This window comes from Sander lucioperca, chromosome 12 (assembly GCF_008315115.2).
Source record: "Sander lucioperca isolate FBNREF2018 chromosome 12, SLUC_FBN_1.2, whole genome shotgun sequence".
NCBI classification, from domain to species: domain Eukaryota; kingdom Metazoa; phylum Chordata; class Actinopteri; order Perciformes; family Percidae; genus Sander; species Sander lucioperca.
The window spans coordinates 467806-490573 of NC_050184.1; the positions used below are offsets into that span (position 1 = coordinate 467806).

At 44.7% G+C, this 22768-nt stretch overlaps 2 protein-coding genes and 2 pseudogenes across 2 annotated transcripts; all 4 read right to left on the reverse strand.

Moving 5' to 3' along the window:
• Positions 1-3545: 3545 nt before the first annotated feature.
• Positions 3546-5640, reverse strand: LOC118496423 (annotated as a pseudogene).
• Positions 5641-13287: 7647 nt separating this feature from the next.
• Positions 13288-15025, reverse strand: LOC118496479. Its single transcript, XM_036008352.1, has 2 exons — positions 14809-15025; positions 13288-13797 (listed from the first exon to the last, which is right to left on the reverse strand). The coding sequence occupies exons 1-2, from the start codon at positions 14980-14982 to the stop codon at positions 13330-13332; spliced, it is 642 nt and encodes a 213-aa protein (XP_035864245.1). The 5' UTR covers positions 14983-15025; the 3' UTR covers positions 13288-13329.
• Positions 15026-18870: 3845 nt separating this feature from the next.
• Positions 18871-19756, reverse strand: LOC116059822 (annotated as a pseudogene).
• A 1-nt stretch (position 19757) lies between these two features.
• si:ch211-113p18.3 lies at positions 19758-21196 on the reverse strand (the record flags this gene model as incomplete). Its single annotated transcript, XM_036008045.1, has 3 exons — positions 21190-21196; positions 20419-20664; positions 19758-19876 (listed from the first exon to the last, which is right to left on the reverse strand). Coding segments are annotated over exons 1-3 (372 nt in total), but the record flags the coding sequence as incomplete, so codon positions are not given.
• Positions 21197-22768: the final 1572 nt, after the last annotated feature.

Sequence of the window (22768 nt, forward strand, 5' to 3'; positions counted from 1 at the left end):
GGGTAGTTTTATTTCTAACATTATTTTATCAACAGACATTTACATCGATAGTCTGGCATTATAATTTATTTGCCTTGGGTGTACTGTGGAGTGTGTAAGACTGCTTTTAATGGCAGGCTAGCAGATACTGTTGACTTGCGCTAGCCTAGCACCAACAGTTCCTGCAACTGGAAGGACTGGATGAAAAGTGTTAAAACCTGTCTCCACTGATAAATAACACACTAACACTAACTTGGAAATGAGGTCCTATGTCCAAAATTCTGAACCACCCCTTTAAGAGCGACTACGGTAGTGAGTATGTAAGGCAGAAATTCCGCGTAAGGACATTAGTTGGGGTGGTGGATGGGTCAAACACAGGACTTTCACCCAGAAGACCGGGGTTCATGTCCTCCATGTCAAGTTTTCTAAAGTTGCTTTCTTCTTTTCTGTCCCGTTCTTCCCACCTGTCACAGAACCGTAAGCCCACCCACGACCTTTTCCTTAACCCAACCGTCCCGTTCTTCCCGCGTGTCACGGAACCGTAAGCCCACCCATGACCTTTTCCTTAACTTAAGGGGCCGTGTTTATTTAACGTAATTCTTCCGTGGGCCGATCATGGAATTTTCGGCGATCCGTGTTCATTTCACGGAATTCTTCCGTGGGCCCATCACGGAATGTTTTGCAATTCCGTGAAACTGCCACAGATTTTGAGGGGCTGTGTTCATTTCACGGAATTCTGTGAGATCAGGTTGTCGCAAGTAAAACAAATCACCAGATCTCTACTTTCATTGGATTTTGGGTGTTTTATTCAATTTTTTTGCATTTGAATTTTTTTTTAAATGTTTCAAAACAGTATCCTAACTGAACGTTGACATACCAGTCTGTGATTATCTTCCTTTAATATTATTCAAAATAATTCATAATTTCTGCTTTTTTAACTCAAGAATAAGGTATAATTTCCTATAAATTAGGTTTATTGACCATGAATTTCAAAAATAAGTGTAAAACTAGTGGTAATAAGTTGGTGTTACTGGTGTTTATACATAGTAGTAAAAAGAAGCGCTAAATGTAAAAAAAAAAAATGCCAAAAGTCTCGTAAAAAAGAGACAAAAACGTCAGAAAAAGTGTTGATTTTCAACCCGGGAGGACGACAGGTGCATGGTCCAATGGAAGACAACACAAGGGTTAACTAGTTAAGTTTAGGCAACAAAAATACTTAGTTAGGGTTAGTAAAATTATTAGGGGATTTGCTTAAAATTAGTCACGTAAAACTACAAAAATAATGACACAACGTGACGCCACAGTTCACTGCTGCTGACTAAGGTCCGTAAAATTTGGTTATTGCGAAATGACAGCTGACATTTGGTTTCACACAGCACACAAACCCTGGCCTCCTGAGTAAAAGTCCTGTGTTCATTTGACTCAACCACCACCCTAGTCTCGCATTGCCAGACCTTCCTCAACAGCGCTGCGGAGGAGGGTCTGGCTAGTACACACAGCATAGAGCTCAACAGTGACCGCCCACTTTTTTCGGCTCTGTCTCCGGAAGTGTTTTTCCCCATTCAATTGTTTCATTGACGTTTTGAAAATTGCTTATATATAGAGTTTTAGGTCTGGAACCAAACCAACCAGCTACGACATGAATAGTGAGCATAACACATTTGATTCGGCGAAAAAAAACATTTTGAAAACGGCAAAAAAGGCTAAGGTACAAGACCGTGTACAGAAACTATCATAGACTTCAATGGTAGAAGCCGTAGAAGCTCGCTCTAGCAATTCGCGATTTCGCGGGTACGGTAAACGTTTCTATGGTAACAGCGAGTTGGACCAATCAGAGATGTTGCTGTTACGCTTAGGATTGTGGGTAGTGTAGTTTTTCTTCATTAAATCGCGGATAAAACGTGTTTCTTAAAACAAGGTTGATTTCATACCGACTTATAGCTTCCACAGGGGCAGAAACCTTCGTTTCACAACCACGTAGCTCGGGGTCAGTCTACCTCAGATGGTTTAGACCAGGGGTGTCAAACTCAATTTCACTAAGGGCCACACTGGAAAAAGAGAATCACGCCAAGGGCCAGACATGTATAGTTTATTGACATGCTTTTATTTCATCGAAAAAGTAAAATATCTTTGACTCAGTTATTGCATGTCTCATATAGTCTTCTCACTTACAGCTTGGTCCACATAAAGCCCTGAAAAAGTGAGCAAAAAAGTTCCAAAGCCTTTCTAGAATTTAGCAGATCGAGCAAAACAATGATTACATTTTCTAAGTAGGCTACTACACAGCCGACTTACAAAAACCTCTTTCACAGCCTGAAAATGCAAACTTTCTGCTTCTGTGGGAATTTCTGAGTCTCAAAGTCAGCAAATTTGCCAAATTCTGCTTTGAGTGTCGCGTAATTGCAAGTTGAAAAACAGTTTTCCCATGTTTTTGGTTTGGCGCACAACTAGGTGGTTCAAAATTTATTGTTAACCTTAATTGATATGAGGGCCGGATCAGAATGTGTGAGGGGCCGGATTTGGCCCGCGGGCCTTGAGTTTGACACATGTGGTTTAGACATCATGACTGATATTCTAAATCCTTATGGAGAAAATCAATGGGATTTTTACTTCCGGAGTCGGCTGTGGGCGAGACTGTTGAGATCTATTCCTGGATGGGAGAAAAAACATACTCTGGTTTATTGGCATGTCTTTTAACCAATCACAATCATCATGGGTGGCACCGGACCCTGCAAAATAGCCTCGGGAAGGAACTTGTTTTGGTGGAACATGTGGATTTACCCTGCAGAGATCTGAGGAGCAGTTAACCATAGTCCTCATAAATCCACCGGAGTTTACAATGCCAACACAAAGAAAGTGGAAGGTGAAGGACATCCGGCCAAAAAGAGGGACATCCGGTGGAATTTCTGGCAGCAACGGTGCAATCCCGGAAGTGGAATGTCGTGGATATAGCATACCACCACCCCAACCTACCTCCTCACATGGAATTTGGTGCTTTGATACTTTGTCAGCTCTCTTTCTTGTTTGCTCTCACAATAATGACTACAGCCACGAGTGACTGATGGAAACAACCATCTTTGACATTGGTCCAGCATGAAGTGAGATCGCTGCAGTCGGCAGTCAGCAAAACAAGCTACAATGTAAGTTAATAGGGCATCCTGCAGCTTGTGTTACGTTCACAAAAGTGCTTGTTTTGCCACTGAAATGCTCAGATTATTATTTCAAGACAACATTATAGAAATGATCCCTACAGAGGACATTTCTGTTAACCTTTGTGTGGTCCTTCGGCCTTGTGCGAGTTAGGTGCGTGCATGCGACACAATGACATACACAGGGGTCTCTGCGACCCCTAGGACGAGGCGAGGCGGTCCATGTGAAATGAAATGCAATGAAATGAAATGAAATGAAGGGAGGGTCCCAGAGACCCGAAGGATCGAGGCATGGGTAAAATGCAGAGTAATGCAGAGTCATGCTTAATGTTTTATTTATTTGTTTATTTGTTTGTTTGTTTGTTTTTACGACCGACGCACCCCGGAAGTCCGCCCTCAGACGAGCAGCAGAGAAGGCTACGGGCTCACACATTCCGCGCAATAGGCCCGCACGCAGCTCCCGCAGACGTACCTCCGGCAGCCGGCGCAGACGGCGTTCGTTTTGCGGTCGTTGCTCCTGGGACAGAGCTGACACCTCTTCCTCTCGCCGGCCGCTCTCGGCGCGGGCGGTTCCCGCTCGCCCTCTGGTCGTCGCGGGCCCTCGGCGGGCCCTCTTGTCGCGGCTCTGACGAGCGCGGCGGACGCCTCCGTGCGAGGGAGGCGCCTCCTCCTCTCCATGAGCGGCGCGACGAGCGCCCGTCCCAGCTGCTCGCGGAACGCCCTCCTCCTGTTGAGCTTGCCGCGCATCCATCCGCGGGCCTGAGCTCTCGCCAGATCACGAAGGCATTGTAGGCGGACACGTCGAGGACGTTGTGGAACACGGCGAGGGGCCAGCGCGCGGTCTTCCTACGGCAGCTGTACGTGGCCACGAGCTTGTCCAGGTTGTCCACGCCGCCCTTGGTGGCGTTGTAGTGGAGCACGATCTCAGGTTTGGCCGCGCGGCCGCCGGACACGACGAGCCGCGCGTCCCCCGCGTGCAGCGTGCTCAGCAGCAGCACGTTCTTGTTCCTCTTGGGCACGTAGGACACCAGAGCGGCGACGGGCGTGAAGGCGAACCTGGACGAGGCGACCGCGCGGCCCCTGGTGTCGAGCAATGCGGCCGGCAGCTCGGGCTTGTTTTTGCGCATCGTGCCCACCAGGGTGAGGCGCCTCTCGCGCAGGAGCCGCCGCGCCAGGTCGTAGGAGGTGAAGAAGTTGTCGCACGTGATGTTGCGAGGGCCCGCGAGCCCCTCGGTCAGGTCCAGCACCACCCGGGTGCCCTGGTTCCTCTCGGACGCGCCGCATGCGGACTTGCCCGTGTAGACCTGCACGTTCCACACGTAGCTGGACTTGGCGTCGCAGGCCACCCACAACTTGACGCCGTACCTCGCGGGCTTGCTGGGCATGTACTGGCGGAACGGGCATCGACCTTGGACGTGAGGCACAAGAAGAAGAAGAAGAAGAAGAATAAGAAGAAGATGATGAATAAGAAGAATAAGAAGAAAGAGTTAGGTACACAAAAAACAAAACAAAACAAGAAATGATGATGACGACGACGATGACCAACCGCGAAAGGGGACCAGCTGCTCGTCCACGGTCACGTCGGGGCCCGGGTTGTAGAGGCGCCCACGCGTCAAACACGTCCCGCACGGCCGCCAGTTTGTCCGAGGCTCGTCTGGCGGCTCTCGACTCGCGGTCGTCGAATCGCAGCAGTCTCGAGTACGCGTGGAACCGTTTGACCGGCATCGTGGCGCGGAATATGGGCCTGCCGCTCTCCTCGTGCCACAGGCTCTCCGCGGCCTCGTTGCGGGACCTGTACACGCCCGAGAGGATCAGCAGCCCGAGTCGTGGCCGCATTTCCTCAGGCCCTCGAGGTTCGTTGCCGCCACTACGATCTCCTCCACGTCCCGCGTGACAAACAGCTTGAACGCGGAGACTATGTCGTGCACGTGGGCCGCCGCGTACTCTGTGGGTCCCGGGGTCTGGGGAGTGGCGGCGGCGGCGGCAGCAGTAGCGGCGGTAGCAGCAGAAGCAGAAACAGCAGAAGCAGCAGCAGAAGCAGCAGAAACAGCAGAAGCAGCAGAAGTAGAAGCAGCAGCAGCAGAGGCAGAAGCAGTAGCAGAGCGTGTGTGCTCGTGTTGTTGTTGGTCTTCATTTTCGTTTTCGCTGCCACAGCGACGAGGTCGAGGGCCACCGGGATGATACGTTTTCGAGGACCACTCGATTTTACCGTCTCTTGACACAAACGATTCCTCTTCTTGTTCTACTACTACTACTACTGCTGCTGCTGCTACCCCCCCGTTGTCTTGTTCTTCTTGTTCTTGTTCTTGTTCTTCTTCTTGTTCTTCTTCTTCTTCTTCTTGTCGTCGTCCTTGTTCAATGTCCTCGTCTTGGCTTGTCTCGTCATCTGACGCGCAACCGCAAGATTCGCATTCTTGGTCCTCGTCAGAGTCACGTTCTTCTTCTTCTTCTTCTTCTTCTTCTTCTTGAACATTGCGTACGGTGCCGGTGAGTAGCCACCGCAGGTTCCCATCTAGAGTCACACAGCGGGCCATGCTGGCTTTGCACCTGGCTGCTAAATTGAGGATCAAATGTCCACAAGAATAAAAAAATCGGACACCAACGACAAAAACAAAAACAAAAAACAAGAAGACAAATGTGTACAGTATGTGTGTGTGCATATAATAAAAGTGTTTAGTATGCCGAGGTCAAGCCAGGACATTCCCTTTCCCTTTCCCTTGCCCTTGCCCTTGCTCTTGCCCTTTCCGTTGTTGTTGTCGTGTAGCGGAACCGGTGCTTGTGTAGTAGAAACCAGACGCCGCGAGCAACGCGGGGGGTCTCCAGGACCCGAAGGGACCGGGCTTTGTGTAGTAGAAACGGTGCGCGATAAGCAACGCGGGGGGGGGTCTCCGGGACCCGAAGGGACCGGGCTCGTGTAGTGGAATCAGTGCTTGTGTAGTAGAAACCAGACGCCGTGAGCAACGCGGGGGTCTCCGGGACCCGAGAGGGACTAGGCTCGTGTGGTAGAAACCGAACACCCTCAGCAGCGGGGGTGGGGTCTCCGGGACCCGAGAGGGACACTAAGGCTCGTGTAGTAGAAACGGTGCGTTGATGAACAAGCAACGGGCGGGGGTCTCCGGGACCCGAGAGGGACACTAAGGCTCGTGTAGTAGAAACGGTGCGTTGATGAACAAGCAACGGGCGGGGGTCTCCGGGACCCGAGAGGGACACTAAGGCTCGTGTGGTAGAAACCGAACGCCGTGAGCAAAGCGCGGCAGGGTCTTCGGGGCCCGAGAGGGACACTAGGCTCACGTGCATGATGAGCAGTGGGGTCTCCGGGACCCGAGAGGGACACTAGGCTCGTGTGGTAGAAAACCGAACGCCGTTGGCAAAGCGCGGGGTCTCCGGGACCCTGACAGGGACTAGGCTTGTGTAGTAGAACCGGAGCCTGACGAGCAATGGGGTCTCAGGGACCCGAAGCGCGAGGAGAGGAGAGGAGAGGAGAGGCCAAAATCTTCTCAAATACACTGAACCGGTCCCCATGACCCCCAAGGACAACACAAGGGCTAAGGCTTGTCTAGTACAAACGGTGCGTTGATGAACAAGCAGCGGGCGGGGGTCTCAGGGACCCGAAGCGCGAGGAGAGGAGAGGCCAAAATTTACTCAAATACACTGAACCGGTCCCCGTGACCCCCAAGGACAACACAAGGGCTAAGGCTCGTGTAGTACAAACGGTGCGTTGATGAACAAGCGACGGGCGGGGGTCTCCGGGACCCGAGAGGGACGAGGCTTGTGTGGTACAAACCGAACGCCGCCGGCAAAGCGCGGGGTCTCCGGGACCCCGACAGGGACTAGGCTTGTGTAGTAGACCCGGAGCGTGACGAGCAATGGGGTCTCAGGGACCCGAAGCGCGAGGAGAGGCCAAAATCTAATCAAATACACTGAACCGGTCCCCGTGACCCCCGAGGACAACACAAGGGTTAAACATAAAAACATCCCTGACATCGATCTCAGAGCTGTTTCTGGTTTAAATAAAGAGGATCTTACTCTTAAAAAAAATGTCTATCTCTGTAGGGAGCCTTTGCATAATGTTGTCAGACACTTCTTCACAATCTGAGCCTGTCAGTGGCAAAAACAGCACTTTTGGGTGATGAATTGATGATGCACATTTGCCCTATAGGATAGACATTGCAGCCCTGTTCGCAGCTGCGGGGCCACAGCGTTCTCACTCAATAAGTGACCAATTTCAAAGAATGTTGTTTACATCAGATGCTTACACACAAAAACATAGGAAAATGGGGGAAAGGTTGAAAATTGAAGATAACCTTTAAGGGAATTGGCACCAAACTCATGCTGCAGCATCTACAACTACTGCTATATCAAGTTAATGTAAAAATGAATTATCGATTTTATCGTGTGGTCTCTAGTCTTTGTTAAAAATCATAAAGTGTTCTAATCCAACGTGTTTGTTTAATTTTTTATTCTGGCTTCTGATAAAACAGACAAAGAGAAAGACATGAGATTAGAATAAATAAATCAACAGCTACTAATTTAAAGCTACAGAAAAGAAGCTCCCAGCTTTGACGTTTTGTCTTTTGACAGATTCCTCCAGTAACTGAAGTCTGATACATGTTCAGAGAGATGTAGCAGTTCATGTTTAGACACACATCACAGTGAAAGAGAGCAGTGTGCAAGCAGCCTTATCTGGGTTATTGTAAATACTTAATGAAGTTTGCATGAAAAATGCTTCATTGAATAATGAATACTGTGATCATTAACTCAGGATCTTTAAGATCATATTTGACTTGAGTCTACAGCCCAATTTGGAAGCACTTGATTGTGTTTGATGCTAAAATGGAAAATCATATCATTGGTACAAATATCTTTTGGAATGTGAATATAGTCACTTCACAGGCAGTTTACAGTGATTTACCAATAATTAATTCACGGCAACATAAGTCCATGCTAATTAACTGTTTTAAAATATGCAATTACACTCATACGGTAGTTGCACAGAAATGTTTTCCCAATTTTTATATTTTTACAATTTCAAAATTAAATATGTATAAAATACTTACAACTGGAAGGCGTTTGACTCTTTAAACACCCTAATGCAACTATAATTCAGTTTTTATTATTTCAAAACATGCATGAGATTTAATCTCCCGAAAGACACATGCTACAGATGTATGGAATGCCGTTTTATTCAGTATTAAATAAATGAATAAATACATAAATACATGAATAAATAAATAAATATGCCTTTGAAATACATCATGAAATAAATAAATGAGGCAATAAATACATAAATAATTAAATAAATGTAAATATTCATATAGAAATGAATCAATTAGTTAAATAAATATATAAAAAGGTTTTACTTTTAATTATTTCATGGTACTTTTATTTCATAAATGCACATGCATTTATTTCAAGAGACTTTTATTTCATAAGTCCACATTTATTTATTTCCATGGACTTTTATTTCCTAATGCCACATTTATTTATTTCCATTTCTTATATGCAAATCAGGGGGCTTGGCTATCTCTCACATTCAGAACAGAGCTGTGCTCTGTACCCTGACAGAGCAACACCACTGGCAGTTCGCGGTGCTCTGTACCCAGCCCTGTAAAATTCCTAGAATCCTTTTTTTCTTGTGTTCCAACTGGACCAATTTGGGGATTTTTAAGTTCCTCCGTCCGCAGTTCCTGTAACTCTTTCAGCTCCTACTTCAGGGCAGGGTCTTTTCGCTGTTCCCTTTTCAGCATAGGAACCTAGGTCAACGAGGGTCGGGTTTCCAGTACAGACAGACCAGCAACGGGACAATTTTAACAATTTTTGCCATCTTATTCATCACTAAATTCACTTCTGACGTTTTTGCTTCACAGTTTTCGGAGTTGAGAAGCTCCATGAAGTGAGGCGACAGCCAGCAGGCGACAGCCAGCAGGCGCCTGCCCCGGCCCTCGTCGCTCAGCCAGTCATGCTCAGAGACCCCGCTGTAAGCTGGAGGTCTCTCAGACCGGTCTCGTAAATAAGAGGCTTTGGTAACACTTTATAATAACCATCATTAATAGATGGTAAATTGATAGTTAATTAATCGTTAATTAATTGTCATTTAACTGTTAGCAAACAGTCTTTTTACTGTTAACAAACAATGAAATTATAATAAATAATGTTTACTAATTATTAGTAGTGCTGTAAATTAACAGTTTATTGTAACACACATTATATCCGTCATATATTAGGTATCGGGTAATGATTAAAAAATGTTTGTAAACCTTTAAGAAACCATTTTTAAAACATCTATAAACATTACATAGATAGATGGACCAGATATTCCTAACACTTTGTTAAGGGTTACTAGTTGGTTTGTAAACTGTCTATAAACATTATCTGGATGGTTATTATAAAGTTGCAACAGATTACTATAATACCTTTTTAATTAGTTAATAAATACTTTGTAAACCATCTATAAGAACAATTGGAATGCCTATTATAAAGTTGAAACTGATGGGTAGTTTATAATAATTACTTAATTATAAACACATGGGTGGCAGTGAAGGTCAGGGGCCTCGACGGACCAGACCCGGGCAGCAGACGCTGGCTCTGGGGACGTGGAACGTCACCTCTCTGTGGGGGAAGGAGCCGGAACTTGTGCGGGAGGTGGAGCGCTACCAGTTGGATCTGGTGGGGCTTACCTCTACGCACAGTCTCGGTTCTGGAACCATACTCCTGGATAGGGGTTGGACTCTTTTCTTCTCAGGAGTTGCCCAGGGTGTGAGGCGCCGGGCGGGTGTGGGGATACTCACAAGCCCCCGGCTGAGCGCCGCTACGTTGGAGTTTACCCCGGTGGACGAGAGGGTCGCCTCCCTACGCCTGCGGGTTGTGGGGGGGAAAACTCTGACTGTTGTTTGTGCGTATGCACCAAACAAGAGCTCGGAGTATTCGGCCTTCTTGGAGACCTTGAATGGAGTCCTGTATGGGGCTCCAGTGGGGGACTCCATAGTTCTGCTGGGGGACTTAACGCGCACGTGGGAAATGATGGAGACACATGGAGAGGCGTGATTGGGAGGAACGGCCTCCCTGATCTAAACCAGAGTGGTTGTTTGTTGTTGGACTTCTGTGCTAGTCATGGATTGTCTATAACGAACACCATGTTCGAACATAGGGATGCTCATAAGTGTACTTGGTACCAGAGCACCCTAGGCCAAAGGTCAATGATCGATTTTATAATCGTTTCATCTGATCTGAGGCCGTATGTTTTGGACACTCGGGTGAAGAGAGGGGCAGAGCTGTCAACTGATCACCATCTGGTGGTGAGTTGGGTCAGAGGGTGTGGGAAGACTCTGGACAGACCTGGTAAGCCCAAACGGGTAGTGCGGGTAAATTGGGAACGTCTGGAGGAGGCCCCTGTCCGAAAGACTTTCAACTCACACCTCCGGCGGAGCTTTTCGTGCATCCCTGTGGAGGCTGGGGGCATTGAACCCGAATGGACAATGTTCAAAGTTTCCATTGCTGAAGCTGCGGCGGGGAGCTGTGGTCTTAGGGTCTTAGGTGCCTCAAGGGGCGGTAACCCACGAACACCGTGGTGGACACCGGTGGTCAGGGAAGCCGTCTGACTGAAGGAGTCTTTCCGGGATATGTTATCCCAGAGGACTCCGGAGGCAGTTGCAAGGTACCGAAGGGCCCGAAGGGCTGCAGCCTCTGCCGTGAAAGAGGCAAAGCAGCGGGTGTGGGAGAAGTTCGGAGAAGACATGGAGAAGGACTTTCGGTCGGCACCAAGGTGCTTCTGGAAAACCGTTCGCCACCTCAGGAGGGGGAAGCGGGGAACCATCCAAGCTGTGTACAGTAAGGATGGGACGCTGTTGACCTCAACTGAGGAGGTAATAGGGCGGTGGAAGGAGCACTTTGAGGAACTCCTAAATCCGACTACGCCCTCTATGGTAGAGGCAGAGCTGGAGGATGATGGGGGATTGTCGTCAATTTCCCTGGTGGAAGTTGCTGAGGTAGTTAAACAACTCCACAGTGGCAAAGCCCCAGGGATTGATGAGATCCGTCCAGAAATGCTTAAAGCTCTGGGTGTCGAGGGGTTGTCTTGGTTGACACGCCTCTTCAACATTGCGTGGAAGTCGGGGACGGTGCCTAAGGAGTGGCAGACCGGGGTGGTGGTTCCCCTTTTCAAAAAGGGGGACCAGAGGGTGTGTGCCAATTACAGGGGTATCACACTTCTCAGCCTCCCCGGTAAAGTCTACTCCAAGGTGCTGGAAAGGAGGGTTCGGTCGATAGTCGAACCTCAGGTTGAAGAGGAACAATGCAGATTCCGTCTTGGTCGTGGAACAACGGACCAGATCTTTACTCTCGCAAGGATCCTGGAGGGAGCCTGGGAGTATGCCCAACCGGTCTACATGTGCTTTGTGGATCTGGAGAAGGCGTATGACCGGGTCCCCCGGGAGATACTGTGGGAGGTGCTGCGGGAGTATGGGGTGAGGGGGTCCCTTCTCAGGGCCATCCAATCTCTGCACGACCAAAGCGAGAGCTGTGTCCGGGTTCTCGGCAGTAAGTCGGACTCGTTTCAGGTGAGAGTTGGCCTCCGCCAGGGCTGCGCTTTGTCACCAATCCTGTTTGTAGTATTTATGGACAGGATATCGAGGCGTAGTCGGGGTGGAGAGGGGTTGCAGTTTGGTGAGCTGGGGATCTCATCGCTGCTTTTTGCGGATGATGTGGTCCTGATGGCATCGTCGGCCTGTGACCTTCAGCACTCACTGGATCGGTTCGCAGCCGAGTGTGAAGCGGCTGGGATGAGGATCAGCACCTCTAAATCTGAGGCCATGGTTCTCAGCAGGAAACCGATGGAGTGCCTTCTCCAGGTAGGGAATGAGTCTTTACCCCAAGTGAAGGAGTTCAAGTACCTTAGGGTATTGTTCGCGAGTGAGGGGACAATGGAGCGGGAGATTGGTCGGAGAATCGGCGCAGCGGGTGCGGTATTACACTCAATTTATCACACCGTTGTGACGAAAAGAGAGCTGAGCCAGAAGGCAAAGCTCTCAATCTACCGGTCAGTTTTCGTTCCTACCCTCACCTATGGTCATGAAGGCTGGGTCATGACCGAAAGAACGAGATCCAGGGTACAAGCGGCCGAAATGGGTTTCCTCAGGAGGGTGGCTGGCGTCTCCCTTAGAGATAGGGTGAGAAGCTCAGTCATCCGTGAGGAGCTCGGAAAGGAGCCAGTTGAGGTGGTTCGGGCATCTGGTAAGGATGCCCCCTGGGCGCCTCCCTAGGGAGGTGTTCCAGGCACGTCCAGCTGGGAGGAGGCCTCGGGGAAGACCCAGGACTAGGTGGAGGGATTATATCTCCAACCTGGCCTGGGAACGCCTCGGGATCCCCCAGTCGGAGCTGGTTAATGTGGCTCGGGAAAGGGAAGTTTGGGGTCCCCTGCTGGAGCTGCTACCCCCGCGACCCGTTACCGGGTAAGCGGAAGAAGATGGATGGATAATTATAAATAAGTGGTCTATAAAGAATCAAGTTACTGTATTTGGTACACTTAAATCTTTTATTAGTGGTCCATAAAACAGTGATTATTTGTGCACTGATAATATAGTTCGATCAGTAAATTGAATCCATTTGTGAAGAAAGTCATTGTCATGCAACAATGAGCACAGTGGGAGACGAGAACAAAGGGATTACTAAAACAAAGTTAATACAAAAACTTAGGGCTGTCCTCGACTAAAGGAATTCTTAGTCGACTAACACTTATATGATTTTGTCGATTAATCGATTAGTTGATGTAATCGACAGAGCTGTGCTCTTTGAGGGGTGGTTAAGACTAGAAAAGCACAATATAAATGTAGTTAATTAACCATCTGTAAAACTGAGTTTCTCCACAATTAATCCTGCAAAAGCACCACTTTAAATCTTGTGTTTACCAGAAATGTGCTCATAAGTTTCTTGGAAATGAGAGATTAAGTATGAATAAGCATAAAAAATGCATCATCAACTAAAGAAATCTTAGTCGACTAAGACCAAAACGACCGATTAGTCGACTAATTGACTAAGAGGTGGCAGCCCTACAAAAACTAACAATGTCACCTTAATTTTTAAATTAAATTAATGATACAAATACAATAATCTAAATACAGGGGTAGGGGTACTTTAGAGGCCCCAATAAACACCAAAAGACCCAAAGTGATTAACATCACAAGCTCCAGAAACTTTACATTTATTTCTATTTATATTGCTTAGCAATATCGTGGAGCAGGCGTCCTAGTGGACCATTATGGTGTTTTTTACCCAACCATTCATTCCACTCGATCACAATCAGATGGTCTCTGAGCAGATCCTCTGTGCGATTCTCTCTGAGTCTACTGATTGTCTCCTTGTAGCTCCTCCAGGCCCTCTCAATGTGTTGAGTGTGGCAGCCCGTTTCAGCATTGACATATGTCACACTGTGGTTAACTGTGTAATGCCTGTATCCAAATGCAGGCAGAGCCTGACGGTAAGCCCGCCACTCATCACTTAATATTGTGGATCCAGTACGAACGTGGTGGATAATCAGTGGGACCAGCTCTCGTCTGGTCTGTCTTTCCACCAGGCGGAGAACAGGCATGGTCCTCTGTCCTCTATGCTTCACGCCAAGCATCCCAAACACCCACTTCTTCCTTTTCCACCCACCAGCCATTCTTCCACGTCCGTACTGTCAAAATATTAGAATTGGACACATATTAGAAATGGTAATTATTCACATGGTGATGTATAACTAATATTTACTGTAATTAGTTGACCATTAAAACATAGAATGCTGCCAATTGATTAACTTTCCTGAGTTATAAAATGATTATATCCCCATAAGAAACATTCACCCCCACCACTGCGTCCACAGATGCTTACCGTATTGAACAGATTTCAATACAATCTTTTATAATTTGATGTGACCCCTTGAGGAATAATTTTTCATTGTGGTGGCAATTACTGCATCTCCTTACAGCCATGCAGTGACGAAACCTAAAAATAAATCTATATATGGACAATACATTTGTCATAATGACCTAGTCTGGAAATTTAGAATTTTCTGGTATTTCAATTTTTTTTTTAAATGTTGTCCATTTCTCCTTTTACTGTAGACTGTTAACTGTCTATCTCTAATCCATTACAGTTACAGAAAAAAAAATGTAATTAAATGAGTTACTATAAAATCAAAATGTTGGTAATTATACAGTTATAACACCATGGCACACAATTTGTGACTAATGAAAAAAGTATAAAACTAATAATTTACATTTACATGTAGTACATTTATAACGCCAGACGGAATGCTGAGTAACCTTACAGCTGCTAGCTAGCATGTAATTGTTTATGTTCTGCAACTGTTTCAACATATTGTTATAACTTTGTGGGTCAAAGCAAACCCTATAGTAATCAAAGCCTTCAGTATATACCAGAGGACATAGTCCTCCCGAAAAATCCTCCTCCTGATAGTAGAATACTGTTAAGTCACTATTTAAACCTATATCAAAGCCAAGTCAAGCAAAAGAAAAAACAAATACTCTGACATACCTTGAAACCGCTAGAGTTGCGACTAACGATTATTTTCATTGTGGATTTACTTGTGCATTATTTTCTGTCACTTAAATAGAATGGCCGAAAAGCATTGGGCTTGTTGTGGGAATTCCCAGAGAATTTTTAGCTGTATGGTGTTTGCACTAACCTTTCTTTTGTGTCTGAAGTGGCTTTCATCAATAACCACAAACTCGTTCTGCCCTCCCAGCCTCTGTTCTTTTCTTCTTTTTCTTCTCTCCATTGCCTCAACACAGACATCTCGCAGCTTTTTTGCCATCTTTGACAGTGTAGTTGTGCTTGCAGCAATGTCATCTGTCATCATGTCGATTTGTCTTAATCGTAGGCCTTGTGCAAACCTGGAAATACACAACATTAATGGTGAAAATGTTGTGGCCTTATGCAAACAATACTTCAGTAATTACACCTGGCAGAGCATTCTTTTGGGCATGATTCAAGATATATATAATGGGAGTAATACTAGTAAAAATTAGACGTATTGTCCATCCACTGCCTAAAAAAACAATTAACATGTGCTTTGCCATTTGCCACTACTTTTCACTTTAAAAAGTGAAAGCTGTTACCATATGTACTATAAACTAAAGTAGCTTACATTAATGGGACCCAGAAGGTGTGTTAAATGTATTCAATGAATATGAACAGTGCCAGTATCTCTTTGGGTGCAGCAATTCACTGTGATTGTCAAGGAGATTTCACTTGCCTTTAGAATATTGCATCAGTAACATTATTGATATTGACTTTCTGTATACTGTAGCCCACCACTGGTTTTAGTGTAATAGATTATCTAAATTACAGGCACTTTGATTATTTCTATTCATGTAGGTGTATAGCATGTTATTCTTGAACTTAAGTTTGATTTCCATACCTGTGCACAAATTGCATCCAGTTGAAAAGGGACATCTTGGATTGGCTAAATATTGACTCTTGTCGGATGGATTTTCTGACAATAGCTCTGTGTTTGGCCCTCTGTTGACATACCCTATGGAACACGCCACAACTTGAGATCCAATGCAATTCAAAGATATACCATAATTGTTATAATCTCTGTTTAAATTGTTTTGCTTCAATGCAAGACCATTTTTTTAAGAATAAAAAATGTTTAAGTAGGAGACTTGAGATTGCAGAAATGGCAAACAACATTTGTATTTTCATTGTTTTTTTAAAAAGTCAGTGCTTCCTAAAGCATGGACTGGGACCCTCGGGGTCCTTCATGGGGGTAACAAGTAAAATGAAGAATGCTTTTATTATTATTATATTCACCCAAATGCTACCACTGAAGTCTGCCAGAGTTAGGATACAGTCTTGTAACGTTATCTTTGCCATTTTTCGATTTACAACATTTTTGCGCCAAATCAAATGTCTTATGGTTACTATTCATCTTGTAGTTGGTTGACTTGGTTCCAGGCTTAAAACTATTTATATCCACAAGTTTCCAACGTCCCATGATGCTTTGCGTCAAAAGTGGGCGCGACTTCCGCTTCGATAGACGGAAGTAAACAAGCGGGAAGTGTTACTCATTCATTCATTTAAGAAATACCGATGAAACTTGCTAATGATGTGGGAACACAACCATAACGAGCTTAAAAAGGGTGAAACATCAGTACCTTTACCCTCCGCGGTAGATGGTTGGGAGGATGACGTGAAGAAGTGGCCTCGTATCACTCACGGTAGCATTTTTAGCTATTTTGTTGCTTCAGTAGCCTGTGATGGTACAGCGATGAGCAATTTGAAAAGCTCAGAGGCGTATCAATATCTTCACAGTGATAAAGTCGGTCGGGTGTTGTTTAAAGATGTCGGAAACGACCTGGTTTATCTTAAAGCGGACATTGAACCGAGCCAGAGCCTACACGTAGCACATCATAAGGCTTGGGTGCTAACATCAGTGACAGGTGAAGTACAGACAGCAGGTTGCTCATGTATTGCAGGGCCAGGACGATCTTGTAGTCATGCAGCAGCACTTTTGTGGAAGGTCAGTAAAGTATGGACTATTAGGGGCACAGACATTGTTTATTGTATTGTGATATTAATAATAAATGTTACGTTACTAAACTGAAATGTTTACTGTGTCATTCATGTTCTGCATGTTGTTTCACTGTAGCCTTCAGTCAAATTCTTGAGTCTAAGATTGTAGGATGATGAGATTTAATTTCATTGGATTTAGGTCGAAAATGCAGTGAGGCAGGGCAAGACAGGGATGGCAAGCACTGATGTGCAAAGAAAGTGGAATTCTGGTGTAAAGAAGAATGTAGGTCTGAAGAAGGTTAAGCACATTAATTTTAACCATCACAGACCTAGCCACATATATCCAGGCCCATCACTACGTTCAATGCAAGAATTAACAACCTCCCCACAACTTTTTAAGAACCATAGAGAGTTCATAGCCCACAGCAATTCATCCGTGATGGCCCCACTGTTTAAGCTCCAGACAAATGGTCTTCTTCAGTTGAGTTACAGAGCAGATGTAGACAGCAGCAAGGCAGGCCTCAGCAAACATGATCCAGCCCACAATAACACACTCTGTCATACTGAACACAGCACAACCCTCACCTGTCCAAAGTGCACCAAGTTTTATGAGGACTGCATCAAAGTGTCCCATGTACAAGCAGATACACTGATGGAAGAAACCAGGATGCAAAGTTCTTCACAGTTATGGCATGATGCTAGAAAGCTGCGTATAACAGCCAGCACAGCAAAAAAAGTCCCAAAAAGGAGCACCACTGATCCCAGAAAATTTCTAAATGAGCATCTGTACCCAACTTTCACCGGCAATACAGCAACGCAGCATGGCAAAGAAAATGAGATCAAGGTCATCACACTCATGGAGAGCAGAGGGCATACTGTGGAGAAGAGAGGCCTGGTTGTGCACCCTGACTATCCTTGGTTGGGAGCTAGTCCAGATGGGATCCTTGATTCAACACAGCTCCTTGAGATCAAGTGCCCCTTCAAGAGTTGCATGTCACTGACAGAATTTCTGGGACGGCCAAATGGTGACATCAAAAGATTAGGTGATGAACAGTACCTGATCCTTCCCAAAGGAAAGGATGGATACTACCTGCAGGTAAATAAAAAGTTTTCAAGTAGATTAGCTCTATTATTAGCCAAACAATGTTTTTTTTATATCTATTTCAATGTTTGTTTTTTTCACCAACATGCACTAACAATCCTTATTTCAGACACAATTGACCATGATGTGTCTGGGCCTACAGAGCTGCAAGCTGGTCATCTGGACACCAAGTGAGGACATTGAAATGGACATTCCATTTGACAAAAACTACACAGATGCACAAGTTCAACAACTGCAGAATTTCTACATTTCACACATGCTACCTAGATTGGCTGATGATTTTGCTGACAAGAAGATAAATCTCTGCCCAACATACCTGCAGATCTTTAATGAGTAGTTGAGGCAGGGTTTACACTGTATAATCAGTTTTATTGGTTGTATATGCTGAAGAAATATACCTACACAAAGACAGTGTAATGCTGTTTCACTAGTTTAAATAGAAAACAAAAGAATTTTTCAGTTCATTGACAGTTCCACTTTTATTGAAAGTTTTAAGGTGAAAGCCAGTTGTTTGAGCTGACAAAACAATTAAATATATTAAAGTTAACAAATAGTTACCTGTATAAACATTGTAAATACATTTTTGTAAATTAACTCAATTATATGAAATAACTTGTACATGTTAGTTAATTATAAGAATACATTAATGTGTCATTTGAATTTTTCTCTTCCACTTAGCGTTTCTACACATGACGTGACCTGCAGCACTCCCACAGACTGTTAATATTAAGCACTCCACACTCCACCGTTCTCTTAATACAGCCATGCACTCCACTTGAGGAGCAGTCGGCTCGGCAGCTCTCAAAATCTTTTAAACTGACCTTTGTCGATCAAAAAACAGACAGATTCAGCAACTGCATGGCCTATTTCTCTCTTAAAATGTTGTCAGAAACATGTTTTGGTGAACTATCTTCATAAAATACGAGACCGTTTTCAGTAAGTGGTTATTACACATTAGCAGTGTACTGACGAAAAAAGTGTTTTTCCAACAAACAAACCATAAAACACTCATATCTCATAGTAGCAGCTAGATTCACCGATTATAATTTGGGTGGCTCAAACATGCCACCCATAAAAATTCCTGCATTCAAAAAGAATATGAACATTCAGTATGCTCCGCAAAATTATTGTTATTGTGTCTATTTGCTTGAAATAAGCTCCCCTCGCAGATTTACAAGTGCTGCACAGATCTTTAGTATTTTGTCAATTTTAGTGACAAAATGAATAGGCACAGTTTGTGAGAGGATCTTGTACACCTTAAGACGCCTGATAGCTCGCTCAATGTGTATGCGGACATTAGCAATGCGCCTTGTGCGAGTGACCTGCTCATTTGTCAGCTGGCTTTTCTTACGCGTAAAGGCTGGTGTGATCAAACGAACATTCCGTTCCTCCAGCAAATCCCTGATGGTGAAGCCACGGTCCCCCATCACCTCATCTCCAGCACGCAGATGGTCGAGAAACCCAGAGTTCTGTGTGATGAATCTATCGCTACATTTGCCACCATAAGCTTCTGAAATGTACATAACAATTCCAGATGGAGCAGTTGCTACTAGGTACTTGACAGTATTGCTAGCATAGTAGTGACTGTAAGAATCAGTTCGTGATTCTAGATTTTTAGCCTTCTGAAGGACACTTTCTGTGCAGTCAATTATGCAGGTTGTGTTTGGAAAACTGTCCATGTTTCACGAGGCAGCCATGGAATGAGATCCTGGGTGTGCTCAGCAATCACATCTATCCAGAATTTCAGTGTTTTACTGACTTGACCAGGTGACATTTTGAAGCGTTTTGCTAAATCCGCAATAACAAAGTTCTGTCTAAGCTTCATCAATGTCAACAGGATTTGGTCCTCTGCTGGCAATGTTGATGATTTGGGGGCAAAATGTTGCAAGCAAGACACAAGTGTTTTAAATTCAAGTAGCGGAATCCCTGTGTACAGCAAACAGTCTGCATCATCTTTCAATGTTAACTCTGCAACAGGCAGCAAATCAGAAGACGGGGCAGTTGTCACACCACATAGGTCCTTTGGAGTAGATGTGGTCCTCCATTGCTGGGTCTGACCACTGTGTTTGGGCATCATGGAAGGTCTGTGAAGTAGGGCCTGGCTCCCCAGAAACCTCCATCACATCAGGCTCATCTGCAGGGAATACATTAATTACATATTTATGTTACAACATGAGATTTATAACTGCAGTAGTATCAGTTCAGGTATATGGAAAGTACATAAGGATTGACTTAAATTAAATGTACAAATTTGAACCACAGTATTTAAATAAATTGATATTCATGTTTAGATTGTGATATTCTTTGTGAAGTACTACTAACGTTACTACTTTTAAAAACATTAACGTGTCTGTGCCTTATTTGTTGCTGTTCTCAGACTTTTTTCCACTGCAAAATAAGCACTCTGGCTTAGTGACATCTAGACACATAGAGTGCGTTTAATAATCTCAAAACAGATATTCTGTAAATGTTAACTAAAAGAGGGAACGAAATTAACACCTGCCACAGTGTGCCAAGTGCAGGATAAAACTTTGTGCTAGGTTAAAATATCAGGCCATCTGTCTACCACCATGGCAGACAGTTTTTCTTATATTAATTTTAAGCATTTCAAGAACAGTTAAGGTATTTAAAAAAACTGTATACGGAAAACTAACAAGCTAACGTTAGTGGACCTACCTGTGACATGTCGAGTCCTGGGTCGGCGTCTCTTCTCCGGTGGCTTCTCGTAACCGAGAAAAAGCGTTGGGTACGGGTTATCCTGTGTTGGCTTCTTGTCAATGAAGTGAAACGAGCACACAAACAGATGTTTGGGGGGCTCTTTTAGGTTTAAGTTCTTAAGCCATGTTCGTTTTGGTTCATCTTCTTGTGGGAGGCGATGAAAACTGTACCACCGTTGGCATGGACACTCGGCTTTAGTTTTGGCTTGTGTTCATAACACTCACGTTTAAGCCACTGACTTAATTTTGTGCGGTTATTTGTACAACCCCGAACAGCACATGTTGTCCCTGAGCTCCTTAACGACATCTCAACCGCTTTACAATAATAGAAAACGATCCGAAAACACCTAAAATATACTTAGCCTCTTTGCTAATTAGCTGACTCACAACCGTTGGAATGCTACTTCCGCTGTCTCACCGGAAGTTTCACCCACATTCTTTTTTACATTAGTGCCCCCCGGAAACAGGTGGATAGGCTAAGGATTTACTGAAACCTTAATGGAGTAAATTAAATAGGAAAAATCACTTACGGAGCTGTTTAGAAAAGTGGCCGGTCAGCATCAGTAAAGAAATGTAATAGATACCTAGCTAAGTAAACAGTAAAACAAGCTATATATATAGTAGGCCTATAGCCTAAAAAGAAGAAAACTACTAAACTACTAAAAAGAGATATATTAATTCTTAAGTAATATAGACATTTAGGCCATATATCCCCATATTAGTTACCTACCATTCATAGAGGTCTCCACGACTGCAGTGCTTCATCTTCATTTTGTTGTGGCAAATGTCGCATTCCATCTTCTGTTTCAGAAGTTTTCTTTTCTTTAGCCATTTTATTAGTTCCTTGTGGTGTTTTCTTTTCAATCGGCTACCTTCAATTAACTCCCTTAGTTCACTTGCTAAACCAGGCATTTTCCATTAAATGGGCTACACACAGAGAAGTTATTCAAACCAGACCTGTTGGAGCCAAAAGTACGCCTAAATGCCCACGGCCCGCCCGCCACTGGTCCGCGAGTTTGTTCCCTAAGCTGGAACCCGCCCCTACTCTGCTTCTGATTGGCTCTAACCCTACCCAACCATTCCTTCCTCATGCATATCCGACTCTGAACATACCCTGTCGGTACACGATCCGTTCTGCCTGCACGATCCGTTCTGCACATGCGCAAAATGTTCGCGCATGCGCGGTTGTACGAGGATTTACGACACTGCACGATCTGTTCGACGCTTCCGGTCGACAGCCAAGCTAACGTTAGTTTAGCTAACAGCTAATTCGGCTAACTGCTAGCTGAGACAGCATGTAATAACTTTAAAAGACCCTCAAAATAAAACTTGAAAATAAACGTTGACATATATAACAGCTGTTACGTCAGTTCTACTTTACTTGTGCTCATTTAAAATACAATCACTCAATACTTGTCTTTATTGTTATTACTGTGAAGTCTTAATTTAGCTGTAGCCTGCTTTTCCCATTACGTTTGAGTTAACGTTATTTTAGACTGAATCTAGCTGTCAGCTAGCGGTTAGCCGAATTAGCTGTTAGCTAAACTAACGTTAGCTTCCCGGTGGAGGCTAGCCATAGGCTAGCGTGGAACAGATCGTGCAGGTCGTATGGATACGTAAAACAGTATTATCTTGCGCATGTGCAGAACGGATCGTGCAGGCAGAACGGATCGTGTACCGACATACCCAACCTAAGGTAACGACTACTAGCCAATCAGAGGCAGAGTAGGGCGGGTCTAAACATAACCAGGGAGCGTTAGCAATATTGCTGAAATCACAGAAGTTTTCGAACCTGGCTACCTACAGAGTATCTGTGCTAGCTAATATTTTTAACTTCACCATGTTGGGAAAGAAAAGACATTTTACAAGATCTGCCAAAGGATTCAAAATGGATAAGAAATTAGGGACACTAACGCCATCAGCATCGACGAAAGAAACGGTAGCACCTGACGTTACCATTAGCAGCATGGATGATGCTAATATTGGTGAAGGTGCACGTGGACAGCAAAACCTGGAGAACACCGCCGTTACCAAAAACATTAATGCCAAAGTTACCAGCGACGATGATTACCCCGCAAACAAGAAGCGTCAAGGTTTTGAGAGGGATAAATTCTGTATTTTATTTGATACCAGCGATGACACAGACTGTGATGAGCAATCTTTGAGTACAGGTAAGTTTGGTAACGTTAACCTGTTGGCATGTAGCCTACGTAGGTTAGCTACTTTAATTTTAGATAGCCCTGGCTGCTCACTAAGATTTCTAAACAGTAACGTTATGGAAAAGTTTAGAATTTGATTTTAGTAATTTA